This window comes from Nilaparvata lugens, chromosome 3 (assembly GCF_014356525.2).
Source record: "Nilaparvata lugens isolate BPH chromosome 3, ASM1435652v1, whole genome shotgun sequence".
Taxonomy (NCBI): domain Eukaryota; kingdom Metazoa; phylum Arthropoda; class Insecta; order Hemiptera; family Delphacidae; genus Nilaparvata; species Nilaparvata lugens.
In genome coordinates this window covers 467,860-483,632 of record NC_052506.1, presented here as the reverse complement: position 1 = coordinate 483,632, position 15,773 = coordinate 467,860, and the positions used below count along the sequence as shown (strand labels likewise).

The following is a 15,773-nucleotide window of genomic DNA, read 5'->3' as shown; positions in this document are numbered from 1 at the left end:
GCAGGAGTTCAGCAAAATAATAACAACTAAAATGCAATTTAATCAGAGCGAATTCTAGTGGTGGATTCGATAAACTAATACCAATGAACACATCTGAAGTAAGAAAAGCACGTATTTTTAACGGGTTTGACCACTCTAAGCTTGCGTACAAATATTCGTGCTTCCAACCCGCCCCGAGCACTCTCCTCCCTCGTACCGCCCTCGTACCGCCCTCGTACCACCACGAACCACAGTCGCACCGCCCCACGCCCCCCTCATGAACTTACGGAAGATGTTAGATCTTCCTCGCGTTCCCGGTCGAACCACTCTTGCTCGCCGTCGATCATCAATCGCTCTGCTGGAGTGACGTTCGGTTGCGGAGCGAGCGACAGTCTGTACGCACCTTAACAGTCTAGAGAACGGAGACCGTCAAAAGACGTTGCTCGCAAAATGTGAGCGGGGAACTGAACCCGTCAAATGACGTACCTCGCAAAATTCTAGTGGAGAACTGCAGATCTCGTAAATTGACGTGTCTAGCACGCGAAGTGTTAATTGTTCATACTTTGTAAAATTTGTTGATTAATTAGCATTACCGTCATTTAATGTAAATTAGTGTACAAGCCAGTAAATATTGTAACATACATTAATAAAGAACTCTAATCTCTCTCTCTTCTGGGATCTAGTTATGGTCTGAGAGTGGACTATAGCAACTGTGAACAGGACACTATAACCCAAAGCATAAACTACACTGAAACTGCAAATTTTTGGATCACAACTTCAGTTGGATCGAAATTTATTGCAGTAGGTCAAGATGAGAAACAAAATGGACTATAGCAACTGGTCATCAAAAGGTCACTACCATCTAAAGCCTAAACTACACTGAAACTGTAAATTTTTGGATCACAACTTCAGTTAGATCGAAATTTATTGCAGTAGGTCAAGATGAGAAACAAAATGGACTATAGCAACTGGTCATCAAAAGGTCAACTAACCATCCAAACCTAAACTACACTGAAACTGCAAATTTTTGGATCACAACTTCAGTTAGATCGAACTTTATTGCAGTAGGTCCAAGATGAGAAACAAAAAATTGGACTATAGCAACTGGTCATCAAAAGGTCACTACCATCCAAAGCTTAACTACACTGGAACTGCACATTTTTGGACCACAACTTCAGTTAGATCGGAATGTTTACAGTGGTCAAGATGAAAAACAAATGGACTATAGCAACTGGTCATCAAAAGGTCACTACCATCCAAAGCCTAAACTACACTGAAACTGCAATTTTTGGATCACAACTTCAGTTAGATCGAAGTTTATTGCAGTAGGCCAAGATGAGAAACAAAATGGCGCTACAGAATGGATCCAATCACAATGGATTTTTGTCTCCAGCAGCGACCTCTTGGCAAAACTAATGCAAATTATCAATAATTAAAATGGATACATTTTCGAAATCTGTAAATAAATTGATGCAGTAAATCGTATTGAATCTTCCTCTGGTCACTCTATTTCTATTCCTCTCATCCTATTTTACGGTTAAGTGCTGAAGGGGAGGGCATCCTCGATACCCTCTCTGAGAATGGACTTCTTAAGGTCCAAACTTCACCGTTCCATGTGGAAACATTCCAGTAGTACCTTAAATATCGCATATTTCATCATTTTTCTAGCTCAATATTATTGTAGAACTCTTTAGTTTAATATGAGTCACCATGTTATTCTACTGCTACTGGTATTTATTTATAACGCTAGAAAGTAAGTTGAATTTTGTTTTGTTAAACACATGAATAAAGGAATCTGAATCTGAATTCCTCTCCACCACTATCCCTCTCACTCACTCTCTCTCTCTCTTGGTGCATTCATGCTCTCATTCCATAATTACTTCTTTTCTTTTTTATTGAAAGTATGATCATAATGTTTTGTAATAGGACCACCTTCATAGTTTATTTCTTACCTATTCCATTACTCTCTATTGTATGTATTATAAAGTTTAATATTTCGGAATACTTTCATGATAAGTTTCATTCCACATGGATGCAAATAACAAACTTTTCTTTCCTCCGTATTGCTAATGTGATCTAGTATAATGTTGATGGCTTAATATCTACTTATTATCTCTTTGATTTTGTAATTGATCACTACTAGTGCAGAACTGTTAAATAATTATTATTTATCTCTCAAGTTTGATTTAATTTTATTGTCAATTTTTGTAAATGTTACCATAGGCAACAGCCTAGTAACAATTATCAATAAATATATCTATCTATCTATCTCCCCATCAACGTCTATCTCACTATTCCTATATATCTTGCTCTCTCCCTCTTCATTATAACCCACAATAATATCAGTATGCAGTGTGCAAGAAGACGCCTCAATTTTGAAATGACGGAGCAAAGCCATAGAATTGCAACGTCTGCACATTTACAGCTGTTGAGGAATCTGAATATGAAAGCGCGATTGTCAGCCAGCAAGAATGCACACAACACTGCAAAATATATACGATTATACAATACGAATATGTTATATAACTCGAAACGTGTTTAAAGTGCGAGCGTTTATGAACGTTTGAAGACGGTTGGTACGCGACATTTCCACATGACAAGACGTGAATTAGGCCGGAGATATTCGGAGGTATCTCGAAACACGGTCTATGGACTGTATTCAACGTCACCTTAACGATATAGAAAACTAGTATCTTTTGATATTCAAATATATCAAACACGACTAAAATTTATATTCATATCTGGATATTTATGATCAACTGATCTCGAAAACGATTTTCACGAAATTTGAAACATAGAAGGTTTCTATATAATACTAGCCGTCAGGCTCGCTTCGCTCGCCATATCCGTCTAGCCAGGGGGCTCTGCCCCCTGGACCCCCGACTGGATCGTCCAAGAATGAGATCAGCAGGCTCACTTCGCTCGCCTGCATTTTTATCATATGTTAGGACAATCCAGTCGGGGGTCCAGACTAAACGTCTGGTTAAACGGATATGGCGAGCGAAGCGAGCTGACGGCTAGTAATATAATATCCCCAGGATTGAAGTAGCAGTGCCCAATCATTTTTCCGCGATAAATGCATTTTAATCTTCAACTTGGTGCCAACCTAACAAAGTCAACTCAACTTAATGCCAACCTGACAAAATTATTAATTTAGTTGCCAGTTAACAACTGTTTCGAAGAGGTACTCTATCTAGATTATAGTTCTATAGTAACATATGATATGGAAATTTCAATTCTAATTAAGAGATTGGGAGAAGAAGAATATACATGCTAAAGGACGAACTTTAAACCCTTAAAAACAACCCTTAGAGTTGAAATATTGCCAAAAGATTTCTTAGTGCGCCTCTAAAGGGCCAACTGAACATACCTACCAAATTTGAACGTTTTTGGTCCGTTAGATTTTTAGTTCTGCGAGTGAGTGAGTGAGTGAGTCAGTCAGTGAGTGAGTGCCATTTCGCTTTTATATATATAGAAGAGAGAGTAGGTTTGTGTTTATTCGTGTGTTCGTTTGTTCACATCAAAACATGTCAACTTGTGGATTGCTTACCGGAAAAACGGGAATGATTTAGATCTCCAAATTTTGAACATAGATTCTAAAAATATCAATCTCGTGCACCTGGAAGCCTAAATTTCAATTTTTCCTCCTAGATTCTCCAGAATTAGTGTTCAAACTTCATTAATCTATACAAATTTATTATCTCACTGACTCACTGATCACGATTTCTGGAATACTACTGGATGGATTGTAACAAAACTTGGAATATAGCTTCCTTAAACGTCCTAGGTGCTCACTAAGAAATCTTTTGGTGATATTTCAAATCTAAGGGTTGTTTTTAAGGGTTTAAAGTTCGTCTTTTAGCATGTATATTCTTCATTTCCCAATCTCCTTATTATAATAGAAATGTCCATATCATATGTTATTATAGATCTATAATCTAGAGAGAGTACCTCTTCGAAACAGTCGTAAACTGCTGTGGATAGTAAAAAAGTGAGTATGTGAAAAATCAAAATATCGCATCCCCGAAATTCATAAGATGACGTATAGCCAGCTGTAAAATATAAACACGATCATTTTAGAGAATTGTGTTCTGTTTATCAATAAATAAAAATAACAAGCGAAGCTCGGTGTCCCGATATTTACTATCAACTGCCCCAGTTGATATAAAAACAGTAATCGATTCTCTTACAATTGGTTTATTTTTGTAGAATTTGAGAAAGTGAAAACCTAAAATACAGAACCCTATTTTGGACTGTCAATAATTGATATAATGACAGTATTTGATCAACATTGGTGTTGCTATCCTTGTATATATTATCAGGCGAAGCAGATAGCGCTATCCTTCTCCAGTTCTACAATGTTGCCAGATCGTTTTTCAACAATTGAGTAATATAATTGATCAACAAAATATCTAATTTCTATCATGGAAATTCATTATTCAATCACAGAGAAATATACTTTCCCTAAAGAGTAAAATATACCTAATTGTTTAAACTAAAGAAGAATATTAACAGTCGAAATTTCATAGAAACTCCGATATCAGCTATCCTCTATAGAAGACAGTGGCAAGGCAAGAATCGGCAACACTGTTCTCTTATTTTTCTCCACTGCCATTAAAACGTGGACCTCACTATAGAATAATAAGGTAGACGTATCTCCTAATGTTAATCAATCTGTCCATTCCATAGCTCCTTCTCCTCTCCCCTTCTCCTCCTACTCCTCCTCCTCCTCCTTCTCCTCCTCCTCCTCCTCCTCTAGATTTCTAGGTGTGGAGAGACCTTGAGAAGGAGACAAATATGGAGTTTCCATTAGATTTCAACTTGCAATAATCGTAGATATTTGAACTATTGATAGTGTAACGTTATTTTGGGGTTACATGTGCCAGGCTGGCAGTCTGTTGGTAGAGCATGAGATATTAGAATATCTTTGATATTTTGACACCTGCTGAAATAAAAATACCATATAATTCTTACCAGCTCTTTGATGAGCTTATACCAATTTCTGCTATCAATCTGCTAGCAATTTCTGCTCCTCCTCCTCCTCCTCCTCCTCCTCCTCACCCTTTTTTATATTCATAGAATGTAATAAGTAAGTGAACTCACCAATTTATTTCCAGAAAGCTTGATATGTACCATTAGTAGAGTTTAATCAAAGTACATACTCTGTAGCAATATTTTTCAACTTTTTACACTACTATGAACGCAAAATACGATTAGTTTGTCAATAACTTCACTATAAATATTATAATAACTCAACTTTCCTATTTTTTAATGTTTTATATTTGGAAAAGTGAGTAATTTTCGGTTGAATTTTGCATTTAAATAAAACATCATGTTTGATAAACGACTCACATCTATTAAAACAGTCAGACATGTCTGGTACACTATTTTTCAGTTTTAATCCTTGCCTGGTAATTTTGAAAGCCTCTATAACTTCTTAATCTGACGGATTCTTCTCCTCAGGTTCGTCACAGCCATAATCATCATAGTCAGTTCAAATAATTGAAATGTGTGACAAAAACAATAATGGGAAAGCCCAGTCGTTCACCTGCCTGGTCTACAATAATGACAAGTTCTTGGAATTCAATTCCCGACTTGTGTTTCACCCTCTTTTGACTGTCTACTACCCTATCTTCTTCCTACCTGAATTGCCATAAATTTTAGTCTATTGACCTTTCTGCTGAAACTAAACAATTTCTTGAAAATGACCGTCTGCTTCCTATACACACTACATTTTGTATGTTGAAGTCAAGAGAAAACTTTGTTGTTGAGAGGTCCGAAATTCGTTAAATAGAGGTAAATAAGCAGCCAAAACTCTAAAATGTCATGGGACCAGGTAAAAATTCGTTGTGTAGAAGATTTCGTTAAGTGGAGGTTCGTTATAGAGAGGTTGGACTTTAGATGCATTATTTGATTGAATTGAATGGATTTCATATTCGGTTCTATTTAACTGATTGTAAAAATAGAAGTGTACCTACTTACCGGATTTGAGGAGATCGGTCTGGTTGGCGGCAGGCGTACCGATGAGGTCAAACTGTGACAGCTTCATGTCGGTCGACGTCACCACCTGACGACGCCACACGTATGTCACGTCCTTGATCGTGTATCCAACTGCGTCAAACCAGGACACACACCACACATGCAACAGAACAGGACCCATATTTCGATAAGCGTGAGTTGAAGGTGATGGAGAAAATATCAAGTAGTTAGTTATCAGGAGCTATCGAGTAAGTGCATGATAGACAATAAAATGCAAGTAAGTACAAGTGCACTTCCTGAGAAAAAAATTGCAGGAAGAAAAATCTGGTGTGGTACACTCACACAACTTTCCTTGCTCATTGAACTGTAAGCCTCATTCTCAAACGAGAATAATTTAGGGGAATAACATAATGACGATTGGCGGTAACATATTTGAAACTACGATCAGAATACTGTATTATGTGTCTATATAATTGTTTTCAGAATACTTTTTCCTTCGTGTAAATAGTGAATTCGATGATTTTTTTTAAAGTTGTCAAAACAGCTGTTCTACAGATGAAATATCTTGACTATGACTGTGTTCTTTTTATGAACTGCTCTACCTACCTACCTCATGCACGAGGAGGTTACGAAGTCCATTTCTCAAGGATGGGGTGGACCCCCCATTAGTTTCCCAGGAAAAAGACTCATGCCAGTTGATAGAGCTGATAAATAACTATACAGGGTATGAATTTGAAAAAAAAAACGTTGGAGCCGTTTTTGAGGAAACAGTGAAAAACATGGGTTTTTAGTCATTATCCGCCATTTTTCTCATGAATATTACGGAGCTCCTGAAATTTTCCCAGAAATGAGACTCATGCCAGTTGATAGGGCTCATAAATAGCTATTCATGGTATAAATTTGAAGAAAATCGTTTGAGCCGTTTTCGAGAAAACCATGAAAAACATGGTTTTTCAGTCATTATCCCCCATTTTTCTCAAGAATATTACGGAGCTCCGCCATTTTTCTCATGAATATTACGGAGCTCCTGAAATTTTCTCAGAAATGAGACTCATGCCAGTTGTTAGGGCTTATAAATAGCTATCCATGGTATAAATTTGAAGAAAATCGTTAGAGCAGTTTTCGAGAAAAACGTGAAAAACACGGGTTTTTAGTCATTTTTCCGCCATCTTGAATTGAATTTCATTGAATTTCTCATTGTCGGATCCTCATGATATAAGGACCTTAAGTTTGAAATTTCAAGTCAATCGGTTAATTAGGAATGGAGTTATCGTGTTCACAGACATACACACATACACACACACCAACACACACACACACACACACACACACACACACACACACACACACCACACACACACAACACACACACACACACACAGACCAACCCAAAAATCATGTTTTTGGACTCAGGGGGCCTTGAAACGTATAGAAAACTTGAAATTAGGGTACCTTAATTTTTTTTGGAAAGCAATACTTTCCTTACCTATGGTAATAGGGCAAAGAAAGTAAAAATGGAAGAGAACTAGAGGACGAGATGAAGATTGATTCTAGAGGATGAGTATTATTAAAAAAAAAAAAAAAATAATAATAATTTCCCCGATTGCCAATGAATTGCAACCAGAGGAGTTTATTGACAAAAAATATACATAATTATTATATTATACATACAAAAATTGCTAATACCATAGAGAAACAATAGCGTAAGTAGATATCCCATGGTATAGGGCGTTTATGTCGCAACTTCTACTGTTATCTCAAGCCTATAGTCCACGTGGTTCTTTCTTGTGAAGTTGTGTGTCGCTGGTAGTCTCTCATATTATGCCGTTCATACATTCTCACCCCAACAAAACAGTAAAAATCGACAATAATTGACAGTAATCGACTCAAGTTAACAGTAAAAGTTGTGACATAAACAGCCTGCACCACGGGATATATACTTTATTGTTTCTCTATGCTAATACTAAACTTAGGCCTAGTCTTATTTATGATAGTTGCTCAATATTCAGCTCAATCAAACAGAGGCATTTTATACTGCCTCTTCAATCAATCAATTTTATTGAAAAATAATTTTTTACAATGTTGGGTCCTGCTAAACCCATGGGTTTTTCAGCAGGTGCCATATCAAAACAAAATTTTCACAACTTTAAATTAAAATAAAGTACAAATAAAATAAAATTAGGCTATTTGTCGTGAATACAAGAAATGAAAAAAAAGGAATTACAATAATAATGAGAAAATAAAAAAGAACATAATAATCAGAAGTAAGAGTAATAGAGTTAATAAATAACATTATTATAAGCATGATAAATAAAGGAGTTAATTAAGAACTAACCTCTTCTAAACTGTAATGCGGGTTGCAGAAACAGCCCCTTCGAACTTCTTATGCAGGTTGCATATACTGCACCTTCTAACCTAAAATGTAGGTTACATATACTACCCCTTCTCATGTTAGACACTATAGTGAGGTTCACGTTATAATGGCAGTGAAGAAATATAGGAAAAAACCGTTGCCAAACCTTCTGTCTTGTCAATACCTCCTATAGACGGGAGTTGATACAGGTTTCTTGTTGTAATATTAACCGTTCATCCTCGTTTGAAGAAATCAATTATATTTTTTTAAGCAAGAGATTATATTTATCAATAATTGAGATGAAATATTTTGTAAATGAATTATTAATTCTACATTGCTGAAAGACGATCTGGCAAAAGAGCAAAGCGTGAAATAGATAACGCTATTCACTTTGTTGAATGATAGACAAGGATAGCAATACCTTTGCTAATCAAGCACTGCTATTGTAATGTGGACATCACTATAATAAGGTATTGCTCAGTAAAATTTTGGGTCTTATTGGAGTAAGAGAATTGGATTAAAGAGAAGAGCATGGAGAATGATTGTATTTGTATGATAGGAGACACAGAGATCAAAATTGATAAAATTTGGATAACTTCATTTATCAACTAGCCGTCAGGCTCGGGTCGCTCTCCATATCCATCTAGCCAGGGGGCTCCGCTCCCTGGACCCCCGACTGTATCGTCCAAGAATAAAGATCAGCGGGCTCGCTTCGCTCGCTTGCATTTTTCATTTGAGCGTGCTTCATTCCATCAGTAAGTCAAAGTACTGAGGAAACGTAGAAAAGCTGAGAAAAACGTTGGAAAAACGCTGATTTTGGGCGTATCTTTGATGAAATATTAGAGTCACCTCATAAAAAAAAATTTAGACCCTAGCTCAACCTCTGTATGCTAATTTTGGGCGTATCTTCAGCGTTATTTCAAATTCCATCTAACACAACATTATTACACCCCAGCTGAGCTTCTGTAGTGAATTTGAACATTTTCTGTTCATTTGTTCTCGATAAAGCTGAGAAAGCGCAAAATAACGCTGAAAAAACGCAGATTTTGGGTATATCTTTGACGTTATTTCAAATTCCTTCCAACACAGCATTATTACTCCCCAGCTTGGCTTCTGTATTAAATTTGAACAGTTTCTGTTCATTTGTTTTCGATGAAGCTGAGGAAAAGCAAAAAACGCTGGAAAAACGCTAATTTTGGGCGTATCTTTGGCGTTATTTCAAATTCCTTCCAACATAGCATTATTACTCCCTGGCTTGGCTTCTGTACTAAATTTGAACAGTTTCTGTTCATTTGTTCTCGATAAATCTGAGAAAAAGCAAAAAACGCTAATTTTGGGCGTATCTTTGACGTTATTGCAAATTCCTTCTAACACAATATTATTACACCCTAGCTGAGCTTCTGTACTTAATTTGAACATTTTCTGTTCATTTGTTCTTGCTCGATAAAGCTGAGAAAACGCAGATTTTGGGCGTATTTTTGAAAATTTTTCCAAATCCGTACTTAGTGCGCCTCTAGAGGGCCAACTGAACATACCTACCAAATTTCAATGTTTTTGGTCCGGTAGATTTTCATTTCTGCGAGTGAGTGAGTGAGTGAGTCAGTCAGTCAGTCTGTCAGTGAGTGCCATTTCGCTTTTGTATATATAGATAGAAGTTAATTTGTACAAATATCATTAAAATGATATTGGGAGAGGGAAACAGAGTCAAACACTTTCATATTCCTCTCTCAAATGAGGATCAATATCAGTTCGAAATAAGGCTGAGTCATTTTTTACTTTCCACTTCACATCTTAAATTTTTGGTATCCATTGAGATGGATGAGGAGTGACTGTGATGTGTTGGAGAGTGATTGATAGTGTGATTAAGCTTTGGTAGTCGCGCCCTACTCAATCACACGAGCAGTCGCGTGTTGTATTTTGTACAACATCCGATTTTCCAAGTGTTATGTACTCTTTTTACTGTCAAAACATATCAATTAATTACTTTTTTCCACAGTTACGTTGAAAAGTGGCCATTGCTGCACTGATTACAGAACGCAAAGAATCACTTTTCCGCTCTAGTGCGGGAAAAATTTTCCTGCACACCAGATTTGCAACATGGCAACGCAAAATAGTTGGTAGGTTATATGGAGCACCAGTGCAACAATATGGAGCACCAGTGCAGCAAAATCAAAATGAAGCTTGTAACTGTGACTGGTGCAAGTTATAAGAGTCTTGATGGGGTGGACTACAGTGGATGACAGCAGTTGACAGCACACCGCCATTCAAACACACATACTACATTCTATTTTATTTATTAATAATAAAATTACACAGATATACATTTGATGCATTTAAGGCAATTTCACCCATAATTACCCACTTTTCATATTCAATGGTAACTGTAGGAAAAACTTAAAGTGAAATACGTGCGCAAAGTTCCTCTGCTGCACTCAACAAACCATTTTCTTTCGGTGCAGCAAACTGTCACTTTGCGCACTAGTTGCACAAATAACTATTCCCTACAGGTACCTTGGAAAGAGACCATTTCTGCACTCTATCCCAATCAGCTGTTGACATTGTTGGCGTGTATTTTGAATGCGAATTTGTTCTACCTATATTTTTTCTGATTTTCAAATAAATAAAAATGAGAACTCATTAAATTATACATTTTGAATATCATTAATTATTCGTTATTTCAAACAATATTTTTCTCATTCATAAATTAATTGGTTAAAAATTATTCAGAAATAAAGATTTACTCAAAATTATTCAAATTCTCCAATTAATTGGATTAATTTCATTTCCAATTTGAATAAAACATTGATTATCAATTTTCAAGTGAACTATCAAGTTTAAAATAGATTAAAGTTGTTATTAATAACAAAATTATACAAAAATTTGATGGACTTCAGCCATCATTTCACCCATAATCAACCACTTCTCATATTCAATGGTAACTGTAGGAAAAAAATTATGTGAAATACGTGCGCAAAGTTCCTCTGCTGCTCTCAAGAAACCATTCCACCCTCGACTACGGCTCGTGCGTAAACGTTTCTTTTCGTGCAGCAAACTGTCACTTTGACACTGTTGTACTTTTTACAACAGCGCGACTGCCGGGAGGTCAAGGGAGATTTATACTTTAAAGGTTAAGGATGGAGATCGGGAGGATATGAAGTATACAGAAGAAAGAATAGTAGGAAGACAGATAATGTAGATAACTGGAACTATTCCACAATATACAGTATAATAGAAAAACAGCATCACATAAACATTGAGGAATACCACAAGTCAAGTGAAAACATGTCGAGGCAGCATAAAAACACATGACACCTATCCGTGGAAAAGTGAGAGTCCAATTCGGGGTTCCTGAGATTCCGGCTGGGAAGCATTCTAAATTTCCTGTGAATAATTGAATATTTTTGTTTGCATAGAGTTAAATTTGCGATTCTTGTCAATCACCTCAGTGATTGGTTGCTCAAGCTTTCTGAAAGTTTTTCCACTCTTACATTTTCACAGTTTTTCAATGATAATCTTCTATTACTTCAAGCTATTCTGCAACTTGAACTGCTCGAGCGTAGTTTACAACATTCCAATGATTAACAATCGATTTGTGGATTGGGTTATTTTTTAATACTCGAACAAAATTCGATTAATGATTCAACTACTGAGAAGCGTCAAATTGAGAACTGTCACATATTCAATATCAGTTCTACAGTAAAACTTTTAATTTAACGTAGGAATTCAAGGATGGAAACAACTATATTCGAAGAATCGTCTTCTTCTTTTTCTATTTCTTCCTCTTTATCTTCTTCTTCTAGTTTTTCTTGTTTCTCTTGTTGATATTCTTCTTGTTTTCGTTCCTCTTCTTTATTTACAGATGGGAATTACTGAGATGTTGCAATTATTCAAATGCTAATGAACTAATTTCAATAATAATAATAATAATAATAATAATATAATAATAATAATAATAATATAATAATAATAATAATAATAATAATAATAATAATATATAATAATAATAATAATAATAATAATAATAATAATAATAATAATAATAATGATAATCATAAGCGTCTTTATTTAAAAAAACAAAGCCAAACGAATCATCAAGCATACAACACTATGAAATGAGAAATGAATTAATTATTATTACTAAACGAAAATCCAAATTAATAATTAATTAGCATTTGAATAATTAATTTTAATATAATTCATAATAGTAATATTAATACTACTAATAATTAATATGATTCGGATTTTCGTTTAATAATAATGATTAATTCATTAGGATTCGAAAAATTGCAATATCTCATTAATTTCCATCTGTAGACTGGCTGGCCGCTATGGCTTCGTATAAAATGAGCGCTGCTATCCAGAGATTGTCAGTTTGGTGTAAGGGTAAGCATTCCTGACCAGCAATTGGGAGGTACTGGGTTCGATTCCCGGGCTGACAAATATTTTTGAATAGTAGTGCTCATCGAAATTTCCATCTAGCTGTTTACTCTGTTGTCAATATTTGCATTAGCAGAAGTCTGCGGGTTGAATCACAGCATTTAATTTGGATTTTCGTTTAATAATAATAATCTTCTTTATTTATTTGTTTATTTATTCATTTATTTATTTATCCATATGCATATACAATCCAGGTGGAAGCAACAGGCATTTGCCCAAAACTACTTCAAACCTAAATTTGGAATACACAGTCTAAAGGTTATGTTACTCACGTAGCTTGAATGATAACTTAATTTGCACACAATTTTGAGTCAAAAAAGTGTATCTACCACAATTTTGAATTTATCAGATCGTTCATGATCTTCTTGTACTTGTTTTTCTTGGTCTCGTTTGACTTCCTCTCCTACTTCTTGTTCTTCTTCTTCTTCCTCTTCTTTTCCTTCTTCTTTTCCTTCTTCTTCTTCTTCTTCTTCTTCTTCTTCTTCTTCTTCTTCTTCTTCTTCTTCTTCTTCTTCTTCTTCTTCTTCTTCTTCTTCTTCTTCTTCTTCTTCTCTTCTTCTTCTTCTTCTTCTCTTCTTCTTCTTCTTCTTCTTCTTCTTCTTCTTCTTCTTCTTCTTCTTCTTCTTCTTCTTCTTCTTCTTCTTCTTCTTCTTCTTCTTCTTCTCCTTCTTCTTCTTCTTCATCATTTCTTCTTCTTCTTCTTCTTCTTCTTCTTCTTCTTCTTCTTATTCTTCTTCTTCTTCTTCTTATTCTTCTTCTTCTTCTTATTCTTCTTCTTCTTCTTCTTCTCTTCTTCTTCTTCTTCTTCTTCTTCTTCTTCTTCTTCTTCTTCTCCTTCTTCTCCTTCTTCTTCTTTTTCAATTTTTTCAATTCAAAGGCTCAATTGCCTGTTCCGACTCACAATATATCACTCCTTATTCACTCAAATTCATTAAGAAAATTATTTATATCAGAGATCTATTATTCCATACATTCATTTGTCCCAAAGATACTTCTATTCCCTTGAGATCTCTACAAAAATAGATTTGTAGCTGAATTCTTTCCGATGCCATTCTCTCAAAATGTTTCCTCCAATAACTATCATACAACACTGTGACACTTTCAAAAATATAATAATAATAATAATTCATTCATTGTACAAAATACTATAATCATAATACAATTATGACATTGGAGGAAAAACTAGGCTGAGCCTGTACTATTTCTCTCCAAAAATTTTGATAAAATGTTAATATTGTCCAAAAAATAAGGTTATGTAATCACTGATTCGTTACTTGATTTTCGGTCCAGGAATGATGATTTAGAATTTTGAATTTTGAAGGTTGATTTTATACTCTAAATGAATCACAGAATGTATCACAATAAATTAAAAACTTTAGAAATATTGCACTTATTTAAAAAATTTTAATAAAAATCAAAAACCCACTATTTGTTATTACTATGTGTTATATCACACAGTTAATCACAATTCTCTAGTAATCAACTGATAACCACCAACATGACTTCAAAAGCCGAGCACAATCCAACCAAAATAGAACCTGTCAAAGTTAACAAGCTCTGACCATTGTTAGTTTCTACTGTTACAGGCTTCAGGCTCCAGATAATACTCACTACTGTCTACTACTGTCTACTGACAACAGTAGCACAGTACAACTGGACACCTGGAGAAGTAACAAGGCGTGTAATTAGAATCGTCAGGACGAACAGTTTGCAAATCCAAAATGGCGTCGGATATTCTATCGCAAAACAACAACTTTGGCGGCTGGAATACATTTGCTGGGTTGGCACTTTGTTTACAAGAGATGTTGTTATCGGAGAGTATACAATGCAATTATATTCTGTACTCACTGGTGGCAATTGGAGGCTGGCAAATTATTCAGTACCAAATAATGAACAGGTATTGTTTCTAGTTGCTAATTACAGTGTCATATCTCTACAGAATCATCTGTACTAGTTAACCTAGCAACAAAATTATATGTTATAACAAGTATTCATTGTTCAGTTAGCTTTCATTCACGTTTCTAGTTCAACTACCATTTCCAATTTATTGAAGCATTGAAGCATTTTTACTTTCCTTGTCCTATTACCATAGGTAAGGAAAGTATTCCAAAAAAAATTAAGGTACCCCAATTTCTAAATTTCTATACGTTTCAAGGTCCCCTGAGTCCAAAAAACTGGTTTCTGGGTATTGGTCTGTGTGTGTGTGTGTGTGTGTGTGTGTGTGTGTGTTGTCACGTTATTCTTTATATAAAATAACGATTAGCCTCCTGCTTGGCATCAGTCGGTAAAGCATGAGATTTAATATAATAGGGCGTGGTTTTCTAATAGTATTCAGTCTTAAAAAATCTTGATAGGCCTAGATATGGGCTTCTCCAATAACTCTTGTAATTCAATAATAATAAATATATATATATATAAATGATACTTATACTACAGAGATGAGGAATATAAAATAAATTGCACACCATGAAAATTTTACACATATATTATACAAATAATGCAAAGATCAGTCGAGGCAAAAAATATATAGAGCGATAAAAAATATAATATAAAAATAGAACAATATTTGAAATCAATAAAAATATCACAGGCTAACTTTATATTCTAGATTTATGGCACGAATCATTACCATGTGCCTTTATCTTGAAATCATATGCATTCTTTGGCATGTAGCTGTGACATGTACTTGCTAATACTTGTCGGCTTGGATAATTCAATCAAAAATATGTGCTCTAAGATCAGCTTGATAAATTAGCCACTAATAATCCAAATATATCTATATATTAAAATCTCTAGTATTTAGTAGATTTATTTGTATCTAATATACATTTTTTATCTCAGGGTGCAAGATTCGGCACCTGACGAATAGGTAGAGCCATTCATCTAGTGAATTAGAACTATGATAAATTATCGCAAATTGTATTGCAAAAATTAAATATTGTATGCATACGTTTGATAGCCTAGATTTCGTACTTCTTTGATTAAATAGAAATTTCTAAAAATATTGATCTATATATTTTTCTTT

At 34.8% G+C, this 15,773-nt stretch overlaps 1 protein-coding gene across 1 annotated transcript in view; it reads right to left on the bottom strand.

Moving 5' to 3' along the window:
• Nucleotides 1–5,953: 5,953 nt before the first annotated feature.
• Nucleotides 5,954–15,773, bottom strand: part of LOC120350700 (gamma-aminobutyric acid receptor alpha-like) — a 28,344-nt gene continuing 18,524 nt past the window's right edge. The window contains exon 3 of the mRNA XM_039425283.1: nt 5,954–6,090. Coding sequence (XP_039281217.1) covers nt 5,954–6,090 — 137 coding nt within the window. The remainder of the gene's footprint in view (nt 6,091–15,773) is intronic.